The sequence below is a fragment of the Sorex araneus genome, chromosome 4 (assembly GCF_027595985.1).
Source record: "Sorex araneus isolate mSorAra2 chromosome 4, mSorAra2.pri, whole genome shotgun sequence".
NCBI classification, from domain to species: domain Eukaryota; kingdom Metazoa; phylum Chordata; class Mammalia; order Eulipotyphla; family Soricidae; genus Sorex; species Sorex araneus.
In genome coordinates this window covers 115,452,142-115,474,610 of record NC_073305.1, presented here as the reverse complement: position 1 = coordinate 115,474,610, position 22,469 = coordinate 115,452,142, and the positions used below count along the sequence as shown (strand labels likewise).

Here is a 22,469-nt window from a genome sequence, read left to right as displayed (position 1 = left end):
AAGGTAAATGCATGGAAGAGGATAAATACGGATTTGAGTGGGGCATAGGAGACTAATGCTACTGCAATTAAGGAAAGCAAGTGTTCTCTGAAGGTGTTAGATAGAAGTCCAGTGAACCATGTAATTACTTTGCTGCATTAAATTGTTGATGAATGTTTAACTTTTAGAGCAGGAAATAAAATCAGTATAGCAGAGGTATAACATATGATTATTTTGTTTATGAAGTATTTATGTTATAGTCAAGATGTCATAGGTCCTTTATCTTAAAAGTGATTATGAATTTTTAATTTCTATGCTAGTTTAAACTCCATACAAAGAATAAAGGACAGTGGGCCCTGGGAGATAACTAGAAGAGCTGGCATGCATAGTCCCCCCCGCACCCCAGGATGGCCCTGGTGGCCCCCAGCACTGCAGGACCTGAGCAGTTCTGGGTGGAGGGTTGTAGGAACCTTCTAAGGTCCCCTGGAGCTTTACTTGAGAGACCTAAAAATAATAAGGGAGAGGTTCTGTGTTTTCTACAGTGTGGAAAATGAAGCTTAGCTTTTAGCCTCACTTCTGTTCTCTTGGTAGCTTATTAGGCTGTAAAGATGTTTTGATTACATGTAAACGTCATTTTGTACCCCATATCTGAATATAAAAGGTCTCTCCTGTGGCCATTAACTGCGTCATTTTACCCATTGACAGGACAACTGAGGCATCATTCTACCAGCTGACAGTCTGGCACAGCCTCTGGGCAGTGATGCCCTCTAGGGGAAGTCACTTACTCCCCTGCTGGTGACTGGCTTTCAGGACAGGCAGAATTATGACAGTTTGAGAAATCCAGTGATGAGTTCAGGCCAACTCTCTATCTTCAGAAGAAGTCTGAGAAGATTGCCTTCATGTAGACATGATTCCAGGCTGGGTGTCCCCAGGGGCTCGTTCTTTTTAAATCAGTGGCTGTAGATTCTGGGATTTCCTGGGACTGCCTTGGGCTTCACTAAGAAAACTCACAGAACTCAGGAAAGGTCTGTAGTTATGTTTATCGTGTTGGCATCATAAATGGAAGAGCAACACAGGGAGGGGCCCAAGCACAAAGCGTGTGGGTTGTCCTCGTCCTGGGTAATCATGCCAGCACCCCTTAGTCCTGCTTAATATGTATGAGCATACTTAGCCTTTGTCAGCCAGACAAGCTCACTTTTGGTTTCTAAAGTTTGTCCTTGTTCCTACATTGCTAATCTTTTTTTGTTTTTAATTTATTTTATTGAATTATCATGTGGAAAGTTACAAAGTTTTCAGGCTTATGTCTCAGTTATACAATACTCAAACACTCATCTCTTTACCAGTGCCCATATTCCACCACCAGAAACCCCAGTATACCTCCCACCCCCGCCTGCATAACTGATAAATTTCACTTCATTTTCTCTTTACCTTGATTACATTCCACATTTCAACATAAAAACTCACTATTGTCGTTGGAGTTTCCCCCCAAAAAAGACAGCCCTACTGCCAAGGAAGCATTTGATAATTAGTTTTCCATTGCTGAGAATGAAGAGATATGAAGTCCTGCTGTTCCAAGTACATAACTCTTTCTTTTTTCCTCCTTCCCGCGCCACCAAGTTCGTGCCTGCTTAATAGTCCTCATAATATGGCTGACGCCACGCCGCCTGACAAGGGAAAAGAAACCAAGAAAGAAGAATATTTCCTGTTCCTCGGCCGGTGTGGGGCTATGGCTTAGTTCACAGTCTAGAGACATGGCTGCAAGCAGTTTCTGGGACCAAAAGTAGTCTAGTTGGCCTCTAGATCCTGGTTGATCAGCAGCAAAGCGGGTGCACAAAAGTGTGGCCACCTGGGTCGAATCTCGGCGTAGGTGCTCTGGTATCGGCCCCGGCCCGAGACTGCCCAAGCGTCCTGCTGTTCCAAGTACATAAATTTTTTTTCCCCCTTCCCGCGCCACCAGGTTTGTGCCTGCTTAATAGACCTCATAATATGACGGACTCCACGCCGCATTTCTCCCCAAAAAGGGAAAAAAACAGAGAAAGAAGGATATTTCCTCTCCTTGGCCAGCGTGGGGCTATGGCTTAGTTCACAGTCTAGAGAAATGGCTGCTACTTTGATTATCTTCAATATTTCAACAAAAAATTCACTATTATTGTTTGGAGTTTCCCCCCAAAGTCAGACCTGCTAAAAAGGAACTGTTTCACATTGCTGACAATTAAGAGATATTAGGTTTTGGATTTCTGTATAAAGTCCAGGGAAAATTCTGCCAGAAATTGCATCACTGCATGCTTTTACTTCCCTGTTGTGGTCCTTATAAGATGGAAAAGCCTGGAGAACCCTTCCCCCCTGGCGCTGCATGGGGCAGTGGCTCAGTTCACAGTCTGGAGGCATTTATGTGAGCTGCTCGTGTCCGAAGTAGTTCAGTTGGCTTCCGGGATCGTGCTCATGCAGCAGTGGAAAGGCAGCCTTGCTAATCTTTAGTCATCAGTGTCTCCTGAAGCTTGTGTTCCAAGACCTTATGCATAAATATCTCAGGCAAGCAAGGCAAAGGCTTCTCAGTATATTCTAAAGTCTAGAGATGATGGTCACCCCCTTCTTGGAGAGTTGGGCAAAAGTTATCTTTCTCTTGTAAAATTAATTCTTTTTTATTCAAAAATGTACACACACATTTTTGAATATTGTTTTGCAACTTACTGTCCTTTATTTCAATTTTAAATTATACTTTATAAATATTGCTTTGTCTTTATGTCCAAGTTAATATGTTTATTCTAATCTCTTCAGTAGGTTTCTTTGTCTTTGTTGGGGAAGGTCACACCCAGCTATACCTCAGGGCTTACACCTGGCCGGGCTTGGGGTACTGTTTGTGGTGCCAGGGATCAAACCTAAGGGTTGGCTTATTGCAAGACAAGCGCCTTGCCCTCTGTACTATCTCTCAACTGTACCATCTTACTGTCTTTCTTATCTTGATCCTTTGTGACATTCAGATCAGCCATTTATGTAGTTTAACTTTATTTGTATTTCATTTACTTAAACTTGACTAGCCAACCATCCTTTTAAAAGTATTTCTACCCATACTCCTTAAAATTAGTAAAGCATATTTTTCTTTTTCTGTCTTTTCTTTCCTTTTTTTTTTTTTGCCACACCTGGCGATACTCGGGTAACTCCTGGCACTGCACTTGGGAATTACTCCTGGCTGTCCTCAGGGGACCGTGCGGGATGCCAGGGATCGAATCTGGGCCAGCCTCGTGCAAGGCAAACGCCCAACCCGCTGTGCTATCGTTCTGGCCCAGTTGAACATGTTTTCCTATCCACAGAAGAAATATTTACCTATAGTTTTTACTAGTTACAATCTTTTTGTTGTTGTTGTTTCTTGTTTTTGTTTTTTGCTTTTTGTGCAAAAAAAGCGTCACCATCATCAACTGGTGATGCACAGGGTTACTCCTGGCTCATACACTCAGGAATTACTCCTGGCGGTGCTCGGGGGACCATATGGGATGATGGGAATCGAACCCGGGTTGGCCGCATGCAAGGCAAGCGCCCTACCCCCTGTGCTATTGCCCCAGCCCCACTAGTTACAATCTGGATAAAATATTCTGGGAAACATTTGGGAGAGGTTTAAAATAAAAATACATGTGAAAACCATGCTAAGGAAACCTCACTGTAGGCAGTGAGGAGCATTGAATAGTTTTTGAGGAGGCCAGAGAAGTGGCATCAGCCTATCCTGTTGCTGTGGTCCTGACCCTGGCTCGAATCCTGGCTTCGTATCTGGTCCCCACAGGCACCTCCATGCATGGCCCCTGAGCACTGCTAGGAATGGCCCCGTCCATTGTCTTAAAAGTTGTGGTTGTGATATGTGCAGTTACTTGCTTTAAAAGGTTACTGCTGGAAGTATAGAAATATTCTGGAAAAAGACTTAAATGCTGTTATTTCTCAGGATAAAAGGAGTAGCTTATGAGGAAGTGATTAACTTTGACAATTGTTACAGGTATTTTGGAGAGGGGAGAGGAAGCACACCTGGCAGTAACTGATTCTGTGCTCAAGGATGACTCTGGGCAGTGCCTAGGGAACTGTAGAGGATGCCAGGAATTGAACACTCGAAGTCATGGTGGCAATGTGCAAGACAAGTGTTCTACCCACCTGTTCTAGCTTCCTGGCCCTAAGTTCTTTTTTCATTTTTTTTTGGAAAATAAAAAGGAAGCAAAAACTTAGCCCTTTAATAATCTAATCTGTATGTGAATTAAATCAACAGCTTTTATTTTGTTTGCTTGCTTGTGGGCAGAGGCACACCAGGCTGTGCTCAGTGCTCGCTTCAGGCCCTGCACTCAGGAATTACTGCTGGGGATTGACCCTGGGCTGGCTGTGTGCATGGCAAGTGCCTTATTCATGGTGTAATCTATCCTGCCCCTAAAACATCAGCTTCTAAATTTACTCAGGTGTTTGGGTTTTTGGAATAGTTACTCTGCTTTCTACCTAACATATATGCATCAACTTTTTTATTTACTTAGGTTTGGGGGCTATATCTTGTGGTGTTTCTAGCCACCGTCTTGGCTAGGCATGTGGTACTGGATCCACCTGGGAGAGCCTTGAGCCACATCCCCAGCTTCATAGAGCAAGTACATATATATTCATATATACTTATACATCCCACATGGGACAGCCTTGCAAGCTTCCCATGGTGTATTCATATGCAAAATCCAGTAACAAGCTGGATCTCATTCCCCTGACCCTGAAGAGTGCCCAGTGCAACATCGTTGGGAGGCCCGAGTTGAGATGGACTTCTAAGATCTCAGGGGAAGGACGAAATGAGATGTTACTGAGCCCACCCGAGAAATCGGTGATTAACGGGATATCGTGATCGTGATCGTGATACTTATACATATAAATATATATTTAAATATATATTTATATATGCTTATAAATTTATATATGCTTATATACAAATATATATTTTAACATATATATGTATATATTTAAAATCTATCATTCTGATGACTTTGTTTTATTCAGAATGTTGATTCTAGAGTTGATTGATTCTGTGTACTTCTCAGTTCCTTGCTGTGTGACCTTGGCCATTTTTTGAAATGAATGATAAAAATGGCCCCTATTTTACATGATTGTTATGAGGCTGAAATTAAAGTACTCAGAACAGTGCCTGACATGCTCTCTGTTACTTTTTTCCTTGGTGCTTTTCTCAGTCTCTGTTTGACTTTTTTCGTGGATACATAATTAGTACTCAGTAAACATTTGAATAGAGCTGTGACTCATAGGTAAAAATGTAATTGCTTTCTATTCCCTTGAAATCTTTAAACATCTCTATTAAAAGCCCTAACTGTAAAATGACTATTTTATTTGTATTTGGTCCCATATTAATCTATTAATCAAAATCATAACCTGGTAGGCTCCATTAAGCTGAGGTTAAAATACCTAATTCGCTTGTAGATGGCCTCTGTCCCTCCTCTTTGTTAGCTGTTCCCGTCTGTGTCAGCCCCAGGCCCCTTCAGGGATATTGACCTGCTGCTTGAAGGGATGTGGGGGATCGCCCCAGTAGACCTGTGATTTCAGATCCTTTTTAAATCTCATACACATAAAAGAGTGGTTACTAGTTGTAACAATAAGTGAATGCTTGTTGAATGAATTGATTATGAAATTAAAAAGAAAAATTTACTCTCAGTTGAGAATTTTCATCTTACTTTTCTTGGCCTGTCAGGTCTTTAAAGCACACAGCGAGGCTTTTTCAGATGCATAGGTATATACAATTATATTAAGTTCTTTATGAATGTTTATCATTCTCTTTTATCTCTAGAGTTATTTATTTTATTTTTTTATTATGTTTTAAATATTTTTTCTGTAATGATATTGTCTAGTTACTTTGTTCACATTAGGATTTAAGATTAAATTCTTTTTTTAAAAATTTTTTAATTTTTATTTTTATTGAATCACCAGCTGGAAAATTACAAGGCTTTCAGGTTTAAGTCTCAGTTATACAATGCTGAAGCAACCATCCCTTCACCAGTGCCCATATTCCACCACCAAAAAAAAAAAAACCCAAAATGTAGTATACCTCCCATCCCCGGCCCCCTCCCCCCCCCGCCAACTGATAAATTTTACTTTAGTCTCTCTTTACTCTGGTTACATTCAATATTTCAAAAAAAACCTCACCATTATTGTTAGGAGTTCCCCTCTAGAGTCAGACCTGTTGTGAAGAGATATGAGGTTTTGGATTTCTGTATTTTAGCAACTAAGTCCAGGGAAATTTCTTCCAGATATTGGATCATTGCAAGCTTGTAACTCCCATCTGTGGTTCTCATAATATGGAGGTTGCCACGCCCTTCAAGGAAAAAGGCGGGAGAGAGAAATACCTTTCCCCTCCTGGGCAGGCATGGGGCCGAGGCTTAGTTCTCAGTCTGGAGACATTCTGCAAGGAGCTGTCCATACTAAAAGTAGTTTAGCTGGCCTCTAGAGTCATGCTCGTGTGGCCCCCAGGATCACATCTCGGCGGCAAGCGGGCTAAGAAATTAAATTCTTATACTTTAAAACTAATTGAATCTTTTGATACTTAATACACTGTGTTCATTGCAAGGAGCTGATAGTTGGTTCTTGATGGCTATTTTTCTAATCTGACAGTATTTGCCTGTAAATCAAAGTATTTGTACTGTTTAATTTTGATATAATTGTTGTTAAAGTTTGGTAAATTTAAATTTATCAGCTTACTACTACTTGTTTTACATTTACCTAATATGTTCTCAATTCTTTTTTTTCTCTTTCATTCATTTACTTTAGACTGTTTTGATACTGTTTTATCTTTTGACTTATTACATATATATTTGTTTATATTTTATGAATTGTAAGACTTTAGGTTTATTTCTAACTTCTTACTGATATCTCTGATGTTATACCTCTTCATAGTTAGGGTAATAACCATACAACAGTATCACTCTACTTTCTCTCACTATTTTGATCCTAAATATATTATAAATCCTTTAATACATTTCAGTATTCTTTAGAGACCTACTAAGTAGTGCTGAGAGGGCTTGGTGACCCCCTCCTTCATTCTTCCCTTTAGTAATCTAGGACATTATTTTTCCCAACTTTTTCTTTATCTCCAGTTTTTATTAATTAGAATTCAGTTTTCCAGGTTTCACAACTTTAGTGCAATCTCTAAGCTCTTTGATTTTCAACTTTCTTTTCTCTTTTCTATGACCAGTCTGCTGATAATACATGATATCCTACTGTCCACAAAATTCTTTGTTGTGACAATGTAATATTCATCTCATTGAAATTCTACATTTGTTAATATTTATTTTAAAATATGTTTAATTTTTAAAGTTATTCAAAATTATTCTCAGTAATTACAAAATATGGCTTACCTTGATATCATGTTCTGTTGACTGCTGTCTGTTGAGTATAGGTCATTTTCCCTTGCTTTGTATGTGCTGATTTTTTATTTTAATTTGGACAATTATTTTCCTGTGCAAATATCTTTATGTTTATCATTACATATAATGGGTATAAATGTTTATATATATATATACTGATATATTGATATATACTGGATATCACTGTATCACTGTTATCCCGTTCATCGATTTACTCGAGCAGGCACCAGTAACGTCTCTATTCCTCTCAGCCCTGAGATTTTAGCAGCCTCTCCTTACTCATCTTTCCCAATGATTGGAGGCTCTTTCAGGGTCAGGGGAATGAGACCTATTGTTACTGTTTTTGGCATATCGAATATGCCACAGGTAGCTTGCCAGGCTTTGCCCGTGCGGGTGGGATACTTTGTAGCTTGCTGGGCTCTTTGAGAGGTATGTATATATCTGTTACTGTATTTTGGATATGAATACGCCATGGGGAGCTTGCCAGGCTCTCCCGTGTGGGCAATGAACTCTCAGTAGTTTGCCAGGTTTTCCAAGAGGGAGGACTAAGCTATCAGATGTCATGCCCAGGCTATCAGATGTCAATGTAGGCGCAATGCGGCCATGTGCTTCCAGGAGCTTGGTTTTATAGTCTCTGGATGCTGGCCGTTGATGGGATCATATGGTGCTAGGGGCAGTCTCTGGGTGTGACTGCCTCGCCACTGGAAAATGGGGAATCTGGGTGGAAGAAGCCCAGTCCCGATCCGAGCAGCCTTGGAGATTTCAGCCCCGGGTCCCGCACACCTGGGTTCCTCTGCCGGTTCCTCCATGCACGAGGCTCGTCCAGATGTGTGGAGAGTGGCACCGAGCATGGCTTTGGCAAGGTTCTGGAGGCCCTCAACTGCTGAGGCTCCGCTCGGGGTAGGAGGGAAACTCAACCATATATACATACATACATATATATGCACATATATATATATGCACATATATATGCATATATATGTTATATAATGGTCTGATCTATCTACTTTTCATTTGTATTGTTATATAATTGTCCTCCATGCTTCAAAAACTTCACATTTCTTTCTGTTCGTTTGGTTTGTTTTTGAGGTACACCCACTGGTGATCAGGGTTTACTCCTGGCTCTCACTCAGGGATTACTCCTGGTGAGACTCAGGGTATGTAGTGCTAGGCGTCGAATCTGGGTTGGCTGTGTGCCCCAAGTGCCTGTACTATTGCTTTGGCCCCAGTGTCTTATTTCTGTAATAGATAAGACCTGTTACTGGAGGTTACTGAGAGATCAAGATAGGTGTTAAAGGCTAATCAAATTTTATGTCTCACATTCCTTTGCTGTTTCCATAGGATCTTATTTGGGTGATTGCTCACAATTATCCTTAATAAAAGTTACTATTGTTTTATTACTATTTTATTGTTACTATTTTATGTTGCTATATATTGTTACTATTGTCAGATTCTACCTTTTGGCACTTTGTACCTTTTTGGTGAAAATGGAACTTTATGTATTTTACATATGACCCTTTGCATGAATTTGAGAAGTTTGTTCCAAAAAATAAAAAGCTATGTTCACTTGCTACCAATGATGTGTATGCAGTAAAAGGGAACATTTTTTTTCTTTTCTTTTTAAAAATTTTTTCTTAGTGAATCACCGTGAGGTACAGTTACAAACTTACGAACTTTCATGTTTGCATTTCAGTCATACAGTGATGATTTATATCTCTCCACCAATGCCCATTCTCCTCCACCAATGTTCCCAGTATCCCTCCCACCACCCCCACCACATCCTCTCTGTGGCAGGGCATTCCCTTTTGTTCTCTCTCCTTTTGGGTGTTACAGTTTGCAGTAGAGATATTGAGTGGTCATCATGTTTAGTATATAGTCTACTTTCAGCACGCATCTCTCAACCCGAATGGGTCCTCCCAACATCCTCTACTTGGTGAAGGGAACATTTTCTTTATTAGACCCTCCATGTTTCCTTTTGAAGGAGATGATTATGTATTTGATCTTTATCTTCCAGGTAAAAAAAATCAAGACAGCAAGAACATTAGGTTCTATTTTGACACTTTAGTACTTGAAGTTTTTTCTTTGATCTCTTTAAAGAGATTGATGAGATGAATACTTTTTTTGAGGGTGGGAAGTAATTTGGCAATACTCAGCAACCATGTGGTACTCAGGGTCAAATCTAGGACTCTGGCATGCAGAACATGCACTCCAGCCCGTTAAGTGGACTCTTTTGCCCTAGAAGCCAGTGCTATTCATCCATGTTGAATTCTTAAGAAAATTTCCTCCTCAGATGGTTGGTCATTTAAGTCTCAGAGTGAATCTGATGTACATGTATGTGTCTTAGAGCTGCCTGGATTATCTGTCCATTTGGCCAAACTAGATAATGTAGTTTGAAAGGTCCAGATTTATTAGCACACACTTCTTAAATGTAGAGGGAAAAATACCAAGAGGGAAAAAATACCAAGAGGGAAAATACCAAGGCAGCATTAGGAGCATTATAGTTTCTAAAAAATATGGTAAGTATATGTGACATAAAATTGACTATTTTAAGTTGTCTTTAAGCATGGCATTAAGTACATTCACACTGTTATGCCACCATTGTGATCATCCATCTCCAGATATTTTATTCTTTTTGTTAGCACTAAAATGGATTTATTTCATGAGTTCTTGAGAATTGGATTATGAAATATTTCTGCGCAAAATTCAGATGCTTAAGAAAAAGGCTGTCCAGGTCTGTGTATGATGTCACATGTCCTCAGTGCCAGGTCCAGTTTCCTGTGTCCTGGTCCTGTCCTTGCTCTCTGCTCCCCTCCAGTGTACAGTGACTGGTACTGTCTGTACATAGTTCTCTGTACCCAGCATATGCTTTCCTAGTCTGCAGCTGGAACTTTGTCTCCTGTGTCCCTTTGCTGGGGCTTGCTGTCTCTGTCACCTGTTTGGGTGCCTCTGAGGACACTGTACGTCAGTAGCTCCCGTTCCCTCAGCTTTCCTTAGTGTCTGGCATGTGGCATGTGTGAGATCCCTGTTGTCCTGCCATCTGGGCATAGATGAGGGGTCAAAGAGAGAGTTCTCTGGCTGGGGGCTTCCTTTTATCAGCTTCTGTCTCCCACCCCTAGCCATCCTGCCTTTTTAGCAGGCGATATTTCATATTACCAATTAAATGAACTAGCTCACCTGCATTCCACCCTTCCACTCTGTCATTTTCAAACTGAAACTGTGGCCCCTTCCCAAAAGATTGATATTAAAAATTGACAGTGAATTTTTTTTTTTCTTTTTGTGTCACACCTGGCGATGCACAGGGGTTACTCCTGGTTTTGCACTCAGGAGTTACTCCTGGCGGTCTTCGGGGACCATATGGGATGCTGGGAATCGAACCCGGGTCAGCCTCGTTCAAGGCAAACGTCCTACCCGCTGTGCTATTGCTCCAGCCCCTGACAGTGAAATTTTTAAGGAAGTATCGACACTTAAGTATTGATGTGCAAATTTATCAAGTTAAAAATCTAGGATTGCTTTTATTTTTTCTTTGCTGAATTGCCTTCAGAATTTGAAGAATGAAATTGAGCAGAGAAGATGAATTACAATTTGGGAAGAGAGCCACAGATTTTGTTGCAAGTTCAGTGTGCTTGAAATTTTGGTTGTCATTTTTAGAATACAAATTGCCCTATAAGCATAACTGTTTCCAGATGATATGGTTGTGATAAAAAATACATAACTCGCATTATATCCAAAACATTTGGAGATATATATTTACATTTCATGTTTATCCTGAATGTTCTATCATTTGGTGAGACTAGACAATATGACCTTACCTGATTCTGCAAGTATGTATTCTCTTTGCTGAAATGTAGAAATTTATCATTGGGGCCACCATCAGTGATATACATGTTCATTTCTTCAAAATAATAAAAATTTGTAAAGAGAAGCATCTAATACTCTATATGTAGAACTGGGAACATCGAGCCTGTAACACTCCTCTTTTTTTGTATGTGGCATTCAGAAACCTTCACTTGTGATTTTACTTTTATGTCTTGTCCTCCTTGAGTAGGATAACAAAGATTTTTTTTTTTTTTTTTTTTTTTTTGCTTTTTGGGTCATACCTGGCGATGCACAGGGGTTACTCCTGGCTCTGCACTCAGGAATTACCCCTGGCTGTGCTCAGGGGACCATATGGGATGCTGGGATTTGAACCCGGGTCGGCTGCGTGCAAGGCAAACGCCCTACCCGCTGTGCTATCTCTCCAGCCCCAGGATAACAAAGATTTAAAAAATGTTCTGCTTTTGGGTTTCAGAAAAACTCAAATCATGTACTTTTGGGCTTTTTTTTTTTTTTCTTTTTGGGTCACACCCAGCGATGCTCAGGGTTACTCCTGGCTTTGCAATCAGGAATTACTCCTGGTGGTGCTTGGGGGACCATATGGGATGCTGGGGATCGAACCCGGGTCAGCCGCGTGCAAAGCAAACGCCCTACCCGCTGTGCTATTGCTTCGGCCCCCTGGACTTTGTTTTTTTACCTCAAAGATTATTTTGTTCTGTCTCAGCAATACGTTAAAATGTAAAATATTTTATATATAATTTTGGTTGTGTGGTTAGAGTATTTCAAGATAGCTGATTTGCCATGGAATGAGAACATCTTATTTAAAAAAAAATGAACATCACTCCCCCTGGATCACTCCTTCCTCCTTTGTATATCAAAGGTTTGGGATGTATTTTTTTTGCCGGGGATGGGGGGTGGTGCAGTTTATCTTATTTTGTTGGCCATACTGGGTGGTGATCAGGGCTCATTCCTGGCTCTCTGCTCAGGTATCACTCCCCGTAGGGTTCGGGCATTAGATGTGGTGCCAGGGATTGACCCCCTGTGTAGGGCAAGTGCCTGGGTCTGCTGTACTCCTCTCAGCCTCTATGCCAGTTAAAGCTTATGTGTTAAAGTTTGTTTCTTTTTTTTAACAAAGTTTGCACAGAGTTCAAATAATGACTCAAGTGATTGTTGATTTCTGTATTTCTAAAAATTTATATGTATTTGTTTTATAGCTGCTTGAAGGAAATTTTGCCAAAGAAGTCAGCCATGAAATGGATGGACTTATTTTTCAGCCTATTGGAGTAAGTTTGTGTGTGTGTGTGTGTGTGTGTGTGTGTGTGTGTGTGTGTGTGTGTGTGTGTGTGTATGTGTGTTTATTCATGTACATATAAAGGACATTTTTTCTCATACTTTTTTTGTTTGGTTTTGGGTCACATGAGGGTGGGGATCAGGGCTTTCTTCTGGCTTTACGCTCAGGGATTGCTCCTTGCAGGGCACAGGGAACCATATGGGTGACAGGAGTGGAACCTGGTTGGCCAGTGCTAGGCAGATGCCCTCCTGTTGTACTATTGCTTCAGATAGTCTTACACATTTTTACACATTTTTATTAGGATTGATTACTGTTGTCATTTTGCCTTTCCTTGAAACTAATTATTCTAAAACTTCACTTTGTTTTTCACTTTGTAGTAGCGTTTCTCAGCTTCAGCCATTCTTGGTGATATTCAGGGCTCAGTCTTGGCCCTGTGTCCAGTGATCACTCTTGGCTGTTCTCAGGGGGTCATCTGTAGTGCCAGGTATCAAACCAACATTGGCCTCATGCAGGGCAAGTGTCTTACCCACTGTACAGTATCTTTGGCCCCAGTACTTTTGACAGTTTAGCCAAATGGCAAGTGGCAAGCTGTTTTGTGTGTGGTAGGAGAGTTCAGCACCTTTCTTGATATCTACGCACTAGATGCCAGTGTTGCTTCTGGTTACCTTCACCCTTCTTGTGAATACCAAAAATTTACATAGCATTACCTGATTTCCCACAGAAAGCAAAACTGTTCCAACTCAAGAACTGTTGCACTATCCTTGAGGTTCCCAAGCTTATTACAGTTGCTGCCACCTTTTCAGAAAAAGAAAGCCACTTAGTGATTCCCATGGAAATCTACTGTCTTTAAGCGAAAAAACAGAAAGCGCCTTTCGATTACACTAAAGGCTACTACTGACCCTCTGGATTATTTCAGTACCTAGTGTTATCACTCTCTGCGGGAAACATGGTTTTGTAGCATTGCTTTCTCAAAGTGTGCCCTGTATGTGGTACATACACTTCACCAAGGAAGTTATACATTGCCTCTCGCTTCAGACCTACTATGTAATCATCACTTTGTACTTTGATTAGCTCTTCAAGTGATTTTGGTGCATGTTCAAGTATGAGAGTCCCTACTCTATAGGACGAGTTATATTTCATGGACTGTACTTCATCCTCTGCTATCGGTTGCACTATGCATTATATCAACTTAAATTCAAGTGTGAGTTAAGTAGTGGAGTTATAGAGTTACCAAACTGGATACCTGAAAAAGGGGAACTAATTTTTGTATGCCATAAAATACTACATACATATAATCTATAGTAGATAATTACATGTATTATGGAATTTAGATGTAATTGTTGTATGATTTGTTTCCATGTTCCTCCTGCTTACCTTTGCCAAACCAAAAGGAATAATCTTTTGTGTGCTTTGTGCTTTTGGGTTATGCTTTGTAGCATCCTTTTTTAATTTTTAAAACTTATTTATTTTATTGAATCACCATGAGCTACAAAAAGCTTTCATGTTTGAGTTTCAGTCATACAATGATCAAACATCCATCCCTCCACCAGTGTACATTTTCCACCACCAATGCCCCCCGTATCCATCCTCCCGAGCACCCCCCTCGTCCCCTCCCCATCTCACTTCTCCCCCTGCCTCAATGGCAGGCAATTTTCCTCTTACTCTCTCTCTTCTTATGGGTATTGTGGTTTGCAGTACATACTGAGAGGCTATCACATTTGGTTCTGTATCTACTTTAAGCACACATCTCCCATCCCAAATGATTCCCTCCAACCATCAATGACTTAGTGATCCCTTCTCTATCCCAGCTGCCTTCTCTACCAGCTCATAAGGCAGGCTGCCAAACTGTGGAGCAGTCTTCCCGGCCCTTATCTCTACCATCCTTAGGTGATAGGAGATCCCTGTTACTACATACGGTGCCCTGAGCACTGCCAGTGAAACAGTAAACAACACAGGAAGGATGCTACAAAGTACTGTTCTGACACTCTGTGTCACTTGAACACAGCCAGGAATAGTAACTGAATATCACCATATGAGTGCCCCTCAATTCCCTCTGAAACAAAAGAAAAAAAAGAAACTATTAAATGGAGCTCTGTGCTTACCAATAGAAACAGACATACGACTATAAATGCAGGTCACACATATACTTTTAACTTTGTTGTAATAGTACACTAGTTAAATAAACTAGTGAAATTAATTCTAAGTATATTTTATCCATCATGGCAGAGTTTGGCAAGCTACCCAAGTCTCACAATAAAGGCGTTACTGGTGCCTGCTCAAGCAAATCGATGAGCAACGGGATTACAGTGACAATGACCGATATTTTTTCCATATGAGTTTACCAGTGTACTCAATTATTTTAGTATAGCAAAAAATATTTTCATTTAAATATTTAGTTTAAAATAGCCATTATTTTCATGTTAAATATTTGAAATCCAATGGGCATATTAGACTTACGCATCTTGGGTTTGGGGTTGTTCAAGTGCTTGTGGTCACAGTGCACCGGGGTGGACGTGTCTCTCACTTTCTCATGTGCTCAAGGCACACATACATTATGGAATACACTTACAGTCTTCAATTGAATTGCAATTCTGTGTCATCTTAGATTTTATATGCAGCTTGTGGAACAAGATAAGGGTTATATTTCTTCTTCTTTTTTTTTATCCCCTCTGGTGGTGGGGGTGGTTGGGCAGTCTAGGTTCTGGTCATCAAATAATCCCTTGCTTTCCATTTTCCTGACACGGAGTTCCATGGGTTCTCTGATGTCAGTTGATACCATGCCGAGACCAGTTCTTTTAAAAAGATGGGACATTGAGAATGGGAAGGAGAAGTTTGGTTGTAAATGGGATAAGATCTCGGGTGTATACTCTTTCCCCTACTCTCCAGTTCACAGGATTTTGTGGAGTACGTGGTAGTTAGTTTTTTAAAGCCAAGAGTAATGTAATTTTATTTTCTTTCCTTGAACAGTTTTTAATTGCCAAACATCTCTAGAATTAAAGCAGGTCACTAAAATAATTGATCTTAGAGAAATAAAATTCTTTGGGGATGCCTTGCATTTTCTCACATTAGATAAAACAATAATCACTATCTCACAAAGTATCCACTGGATATGTTTTTGTCTCACAGTAACTGTAGACACCTCTAAGGTTTTAGTATATTACGTTCTAACTTAATTTAAATGTTTCATATCTAGCTTGGTGTTTTCCCAACAGGTCTTAGAAAATGTTTATGAAAAAATGAAAATGTATCTCATAATTTAATCGAGTCATTCAGATTTGTCTGGTTATGCATTTTTACTAAAATAAGCAAACGTGGGACTGGAGCAGTAGCACAGCAGGTATGGCATTTGCCTTGCACTGTGGCTGACCTGGGTTCAGTTCCCAGCATCCCATATGGTCCCCTGAGCACCGCCAGAGGTGATTCCTGAGTGCAGAGCCAGGAGTAACCTCTGTGCATTGCCAAGTGTGACCCAAAAAGAAAAAAAAAAAAGCAAACGTAAAGAATTTCTAAATTTCTGGTATCTTTCATTGCATATAAATATAAGTAAGATCTAAGTATGCTTAGATCTTTTTGTTTCTGAAGAAATTTTTGCTGACTTTCTTTGAGTTTTTCCTGTTCCCTTTCCAAAGTAAAGAATGCAAGTATTCATTCTTCATTAGACAGTAATCTGAGCTTTGATTTGTTTGTTCTCCTCAGAAATGTCCTAGTGAGTTAGAAGTGGTGTTTGGTTAGACAAGAGACTGTGTATCTCCTTTTCTCTGAAAATGTCTCAGGTTTAGAATTTTTAATGAGAGGAAGAGGGAGAGAGAGAGGGAGGGGTAGGGGTAGGGTAGGGGTAAGGATTCTTACTCTTTACTTTTTTTATTTTAAAAAAAAAACAAACCAGTACATCTTGTAAATAGAAATTTAAACCCTTATAATAGAAAAAAATAGACTTATGCCGTTTGTAGTACCGGTCACTCTTTTAGTGTTTGGGTCACAGCTGGCAATTCTTAGGTATTATTCCAGGCTCTACTCTCAGGGATCATGCCTGGCAAGCTCAGGGGACCATGTGTGGTGCCAGGGATGGAATCTGGGTTGGCCATGTACAAGGCAAGCACTCTACCCACTGTTCTGTTGTTCTGGCCCCAGTACTAGTCACTTGTACGCGACTGTATCCTGATGTTTTTCTCCTGCCACAATTTCAGTAGAATTTTAATCTTTTTATACTTCTCCTGCTGATTTACATAAGATTGTACAGTATATACTTTGTCTCCTAAATTATTAAAATTCTATAATATATGGAATAACTCTGAAAGAGCAACTTTTTAAAATCAGTAGATTGTGCCAATTTCTTATTTAGCAAAACAGATCGTTAGTATATAACTACAAGTCACATTTTTCCTACAAAAAAATTTCTCACCTCTCTGTTTTGATAAAAGTTTAATTGACTGTATTGTACTATTATTAGTCCTGACTAACCCTTTTCATTTTCTGTGGAATTTTAATGATTTCTTGACATGTTTCATTTATAATTGTGATTTCTAGTGATTACTTATTTTCTTTTTTGTTTTGGGTCTTACCTGTTCAAGGGCAACTCCTAGCTCTTTGCTTGGGCCTGGGGTGGGGGTGGGGAATGGGGGGAGGGAGTGTTGCTCTTGGCAGTGCTTGAAAGATCTTAGCATGCTGAGGGTTGAACCCAGGCCTTTCGCATGCAAAGAATTTTTCTTTACGCATTGAACTGTCTTTCCAGCCCAGTTTTTTTTTATAATGTAAATGGCAATGAAGGATATTTTTATTTTATTTTAAATTTATTTATTAGTGAGTCACAGTGAGGGTACAGTTACAGATTTATACATTTTCATGCTCATGTTTCCCTCATACAAAGTTTGAGAACCCATCCCTTCACCAGTGCCCATTCTCCACCACAAATAAGCCCAGCATCCCTCCCATCCCCCCAATCCCATCTCCCCCCACCCCACCCTGCCACTGTGGCAGGGTATTCCCTTTTGTTCTCTCTCTAATTAGGTGTTGTGGTTTGCATTAAAGGTGTTGAGTGGCCATTGTGTTCAGTCTCTAGTCTACATTCAGCCTGCATCAACCTTCTCCCGCGTGGCCTCCACCCACATTTTACTTGGTGTTTCCTTCTCTATCTGAGTTTCCCTCTCCCCAGAATGTGAGGCCAGCTTCCAAGCCATGGAGTCAACCTCCTGGTACTTATTTCTACTATTCTTGGGTGTTAGTCTCCTACTCTGTTATTCTATATTCCACAGATGAGTGCAATCTTTCTATGTCTGTCTCTCTCTTTCTGACTCATTTCACTTAGCATGATACTTTCCATGTTGATCCACTTTATGCAAAGTTCATGACCTCATTTTTTTCTGACAGATGCATAGTATTCCATTGTATAGATGTACCAAAGTTTCTTTAACCAGTCATCTGTTCTAGGGCACTTGGGTTTTTTCTAGATTCTGTCTATTGTAAATAGCGCTGCGATGAACATATGAGTGCAGATGTCATTTTGACAATACTTTTTTGCTTCTCTGGGATATATTCCCAGCCGTGGTATTGCTGGGTCAAATGGGAGCTCAATTTCTAATTTTTTGAGAATCATCCATATTGTTTTCCAAAAGCAGCCCAGTTTTATTTTTTTTAAACACTATGCGTAGGTAACTCAATTAATTTTGCCACTAGATATACCCTTCTGGTGTTTGTCCCATACCCTTAAGTAGGACTTTCTTATTAATTGCTAGAATGGCCTCTGGAAGTAAAAAGGATGTGGGGTACTTATGTTTCTACCCAGTCTTTTAAATTCTATGCTAGTCTCTATTCCTGTCACATTGAAGTTAAATCCTCAAAAAGGATAATCTGAGTATAAAGTTACTTTAACCCAGCCAGAATCAGTACCAGTTTGTTTTGTTTTGGGCTACACCCATTGGTGCTTAGAGTGTACTCCTGGCTCTGTGCTTAGGGGTCACTCTTGGCAGCGCTCAATGGATCACATATGGAATGTACAAGGAAAGTGCCTTAATCTCTGAACTATTTCTCTGACCCCTGAACATGCTCCAATTTAATATGAATTTTTTTCAGGCAAGGCAGTTTTCTCGCTTGCCTGCAAAATTTTGTTACTTTAACTCTGTTATTTTTTTCTTATTTTTGCTTTTGCAATTCCAATTTGATTTTTCTGTTCTCACTGTGGCCTCAGTACTGACCATCATCACAGCAGTGGCCCTCTGTATTCTATTTTATTTTTGCCAAAGTCCCAGGTGAGATTATTTATACTTAGCTTTTACACAGACATTTATCTTTCCTATCCCTTTTACTGACCGCCTAGCTACTGGAAAATGGGGCATCTGGGTGGAAGAGTAGCTAGGTGGTCACACCCAGGGACTGCTCCCGGAACCATGTAATCCCACCAATGGCCAACATCCAGAGACTATAAAACCAAGCTCCAGAAGAGAGTGACACAGAGAGTCTCTTGCCCCCATGCCTGGCTGTCTTCAGCAGGGGCCCCTCAGAGGGGGTGGGCTTCACTTCCTTTCCCTCCCCACCCGAGCAGAGTCCCCAGAGCCGAAGCCCTCCAGAGCTCAGTCACAGCCATGCTCAAAGGTCCCTCTCCACACGTTCAGACAAGCCTCACACATGAAGGAACCGGCAGAGGAACCCAGGTGTGTGGGACCCGGGGCTGAGATCTCCAATCCTGCTTGGATCGGGACTGGGCTTCTTCCACTCAGATCCCCCATTTTCCAGTAGCTAGGTGGTTACATCTAGAAACTGCCCCTGGCGCCGTGTAATCCCACCAACGGCCAACATCCAGAGACTATAAAACCAAGCTCCCGGACATCTTATAGTCTAGTTCTCCCTCTGGGAGAACCTGGCAAGCTACTGAGAGTTTCCTGCCTACATGGGAGAGCCTTGCAAACTCCCCGTGGCATATTCATATGCCAAAACTAGTAACAATGATGGGTCTCATCCCCTGACCCTGAAAGAGCCTCCAGTGCGGCACCATTGGAAAGGACGAGTAAAGAGAGACTTCTAAAATCTCAGAGCTAGGACGATGGAGATGTTACTGAGACTGCTCGAGAAATTTGACGATCAACGGGATGATGATGATGATGATGATCCCTTTTAATATCTGAAAATAGAAGTTTCTATTAAATAAATTTCTTTTACATATTAAAGTTACATATTAAATAATTTTCAATGAATGAAAAGATCAACATGATCTTTGCAATGTTCTACTAAAAAGAAGCAAACCTTGCTTGAAAAAAATTACTCTTCAAATAATTTATGACTTCTTATTACTTTCAGAGCAGGAATGCTTTTTTAACTTTTTTTTTTTTTTTGCTTTTTGGGTCACACCTGGCGATGCACAGGGGTCACTCCTGGCTCTGCACTCAGGAATTACCCCTGTCAGTGCTCAGGGGACCATATGGGGTGCTGGGAATCAACCTGGGTGCAAGGCAAATGCCCTCCTTGCTGTGCTATCGCTCCAGCCCCAGGAATGCTTTTTTAAATTTAAATTTCTTTTTTTTGAAGTAAACAGATTTTATTTAGAGGCTTTTGAGGATAGGAGGAAGGGATAAGAAAGAGAGAAGTAAGAGTAACGTGTTCAAGAGAGGATGCGGGCTTCTCCAAGGGTGGAGGAAGCCCCTACACATGACCGAGCTTTAGACACAAAAGTATGAAAACATGAAAGCACACATCTCAAGAGGGGAGATGCGGGCGACACATGTGCTCGGGCAACACGTGTGCTCGGCCATGTGGGCGCAAACAGCACATGGGCTCAGGCAGCATATGCGCCAAGTTTTAATATTTTTTTACCCACACCTAATTCTTTGGGATTGTAAACATTGTCATTGTATATTGTTATCATGTTCCTTCTCTGTACCAAGTAAAATGGTCTTTTTATGGTTGCTGCTGCATATTCAAACCTTAATTTCCCTTTCACTGCTGTCTTCTATATAAGGAGGTAAGAAGGGTGTTGATTACAGACAGGTGTAGTTTCCAGGGAAAACAGGAGATGTGATTTTAGATGGTCTAGGAACAGAGCATTAAATGGTGTTGCATCACATAATGAGAAATTTAGTCCCATTCCATTTTGCAGTTCATTCTTTCACTTTATAAGGAGAAAGAGTGTTTATGTCTAGTTTTTTAGGGAAGACTTGATAATTCTTTGTTTTGCAACAAAATGAGCAGGATCCCAGATTTATGCTGTTTAATAACTACTAGAATCTCAGATCATTAATTCACGTTCATCCTATCAGTTTTAGACTAATTAAGGTAAGTTGAAAACATTTTTATGTATATATAAATGGTATATATAGCACTGTAGCACTGTCGTCCTGTTGTTCATCGATTTGCTCGAGTAGGCACCAGCAACATCTCCCTGTGAGACGTGTTGTTACTGGTTTTGGCATATTGAATACGCCATGGGTATTCGATATGCCAGGCTCTGCCATGTGGGTGGGATACTCTTGGTAGCTTGCTGGGCTTTCTGAGAGGGACGAAGAAATGGTATATATAATCTTTGTTTTTTCTTTTTTTAAAGACACCTTTTTCAGTTTTCATATTTCAGTGTATTTCAATAGTTTTCATATTTTTAAAGTTTTAGAAGAAAATGATTTTAAAGAAAAATAATAATTGTCGTGGTAGTGTTCAGATATGGAGGAAATCCTGAGGGTGTTAGACAGTGAGATGCTGGTTAAATTTTTTTTCCCCCATACCCAGCAGTCTCAGGGCTTTGTGTTCAGCGATCACTCCTGGTGGGGCTTGGGGACCATATGGGATGCTGGGGATCGAAACCATGCCAGCTGTGTGCAAGGTGAATTCCCTATCTACTATACTATTGCGTTGCCCCAATGCTGGCTATTTCTTCTTCTTCTTTTTTTTTTTTTTTGCCTTTTTGGGTCACACCTGGCGTTGCACAGGACTTACTCCTGGCTTTGCACTCAGGAATTACTCCTGGTGGTGCTCAGGGGACCATATATGGGATGCTGGGAATGGAACCCGGGTCGGCTGCGTGGAAGGCAAAAATGCCTTACCCGCTATGCAATCACTCCAGCCCCAATGGAGGTTATTTTTATGACAGTTACAACATATACCACTCTCCTGGTGCTTTAAAACTCACATCATTTTCTTACAATGGGAAGGAAAAATCTACAGCTAGGTCGGTATTAGATGTTGGTAGGATCATGTTCCTTTTATGGGGATAAATCTATTTATTTTCCTGCCTTCTTTGTTTTCTTTGACTTGTGTCTCCCTTTTCCATCTACAAAACGGCATGCAACTCATTATCAAGTTAAAATGTGCATAAAATTTTCTGTAATTGCCTGTAATTGGGGGCTATCCAAATAAGAACTCTATAGTTCTTATTTTCTTAAGCCTGTGCAGAGACCAATCTTCCAAACTCTGTTTTGGGGGGATTTGCCTGGAAGCAAGAGAGTAGGGTTTCTGAAACTCATGTTTCAGAAAGGCAAACTTTAACTGAGCTCTTGAGTTTTCAGTTTGTTTGGTTGGTGCTATGTTTCTTGTCTCTTTCCTCTTCCTGTTTTCCATGTGAACAACTTTCAGAGTGATCTTCCTTAATCATTAGTGATTTCCCCCTTGTGCTAATGTTAAAAGGGCCTTAGTCTGGTGTTGGAGTGATAGATCAGCGGGTGGGCATTTGCCTTGCAAGCGGCCTACCCGGGTTCGATTCCCAGCATCCCATATGGTCCCCTGAGTACTGCCAGGGTAATTCCTGAGTGCAGAGTCAGAAGTGACCCCTGTGCATCGCCAGGTGTGACCCAAAAAGCAAAAACAAAACAAAACAAAACAAACAAATAAAAGGGCCTATGTTAAATTTGAAGCCAGTATGCTTGTGTGTTTGTGTGTGTGTGTGTGTGTGTGTGTGTGTGAGAGAGAGAGAGAGAGAGAGAGAGAGAGAGAGAGAGAGAGAGAGAGAGAGAGAAGAGAGAGAAACATGCTGCTTTGTGGCATTTTACTATTGTTGCAAAAAAAAATCATATTTAAAGGTGACTTAATTCTGTTAC

At 40.5% G+C, this 22,469-nt stretch overlaps 1 protein-coding gene across 2 annotated transcripts in view; it reads left to right on the top strand.

Moving 5' to 3' along the window:
* The window catches only part of RNGTT (RNA guanylyltransferase and 5'-phosphatase), a 244,803-nt gene that overhangs the window by 100,053 nt on the left and 122,281 nt on the right, over positions 1–22,469 (top strand). The window contains exon 12 of one of the 2 annotated variants that reach the window (XM_004605659.3): positions 12,380–12,448. The exons of the other annotated variant lie outside the window; for it this stretch is intronic. Coding sequence (XP_004605716.1) covers positions 12,380–12,448 — 69 coding nt within the window. The remainder of the gene's footprint in view (positions 1–12,379; positions 12,449–22,469) is intronic. 2 annotated transcript variants of the gene reach the window in all.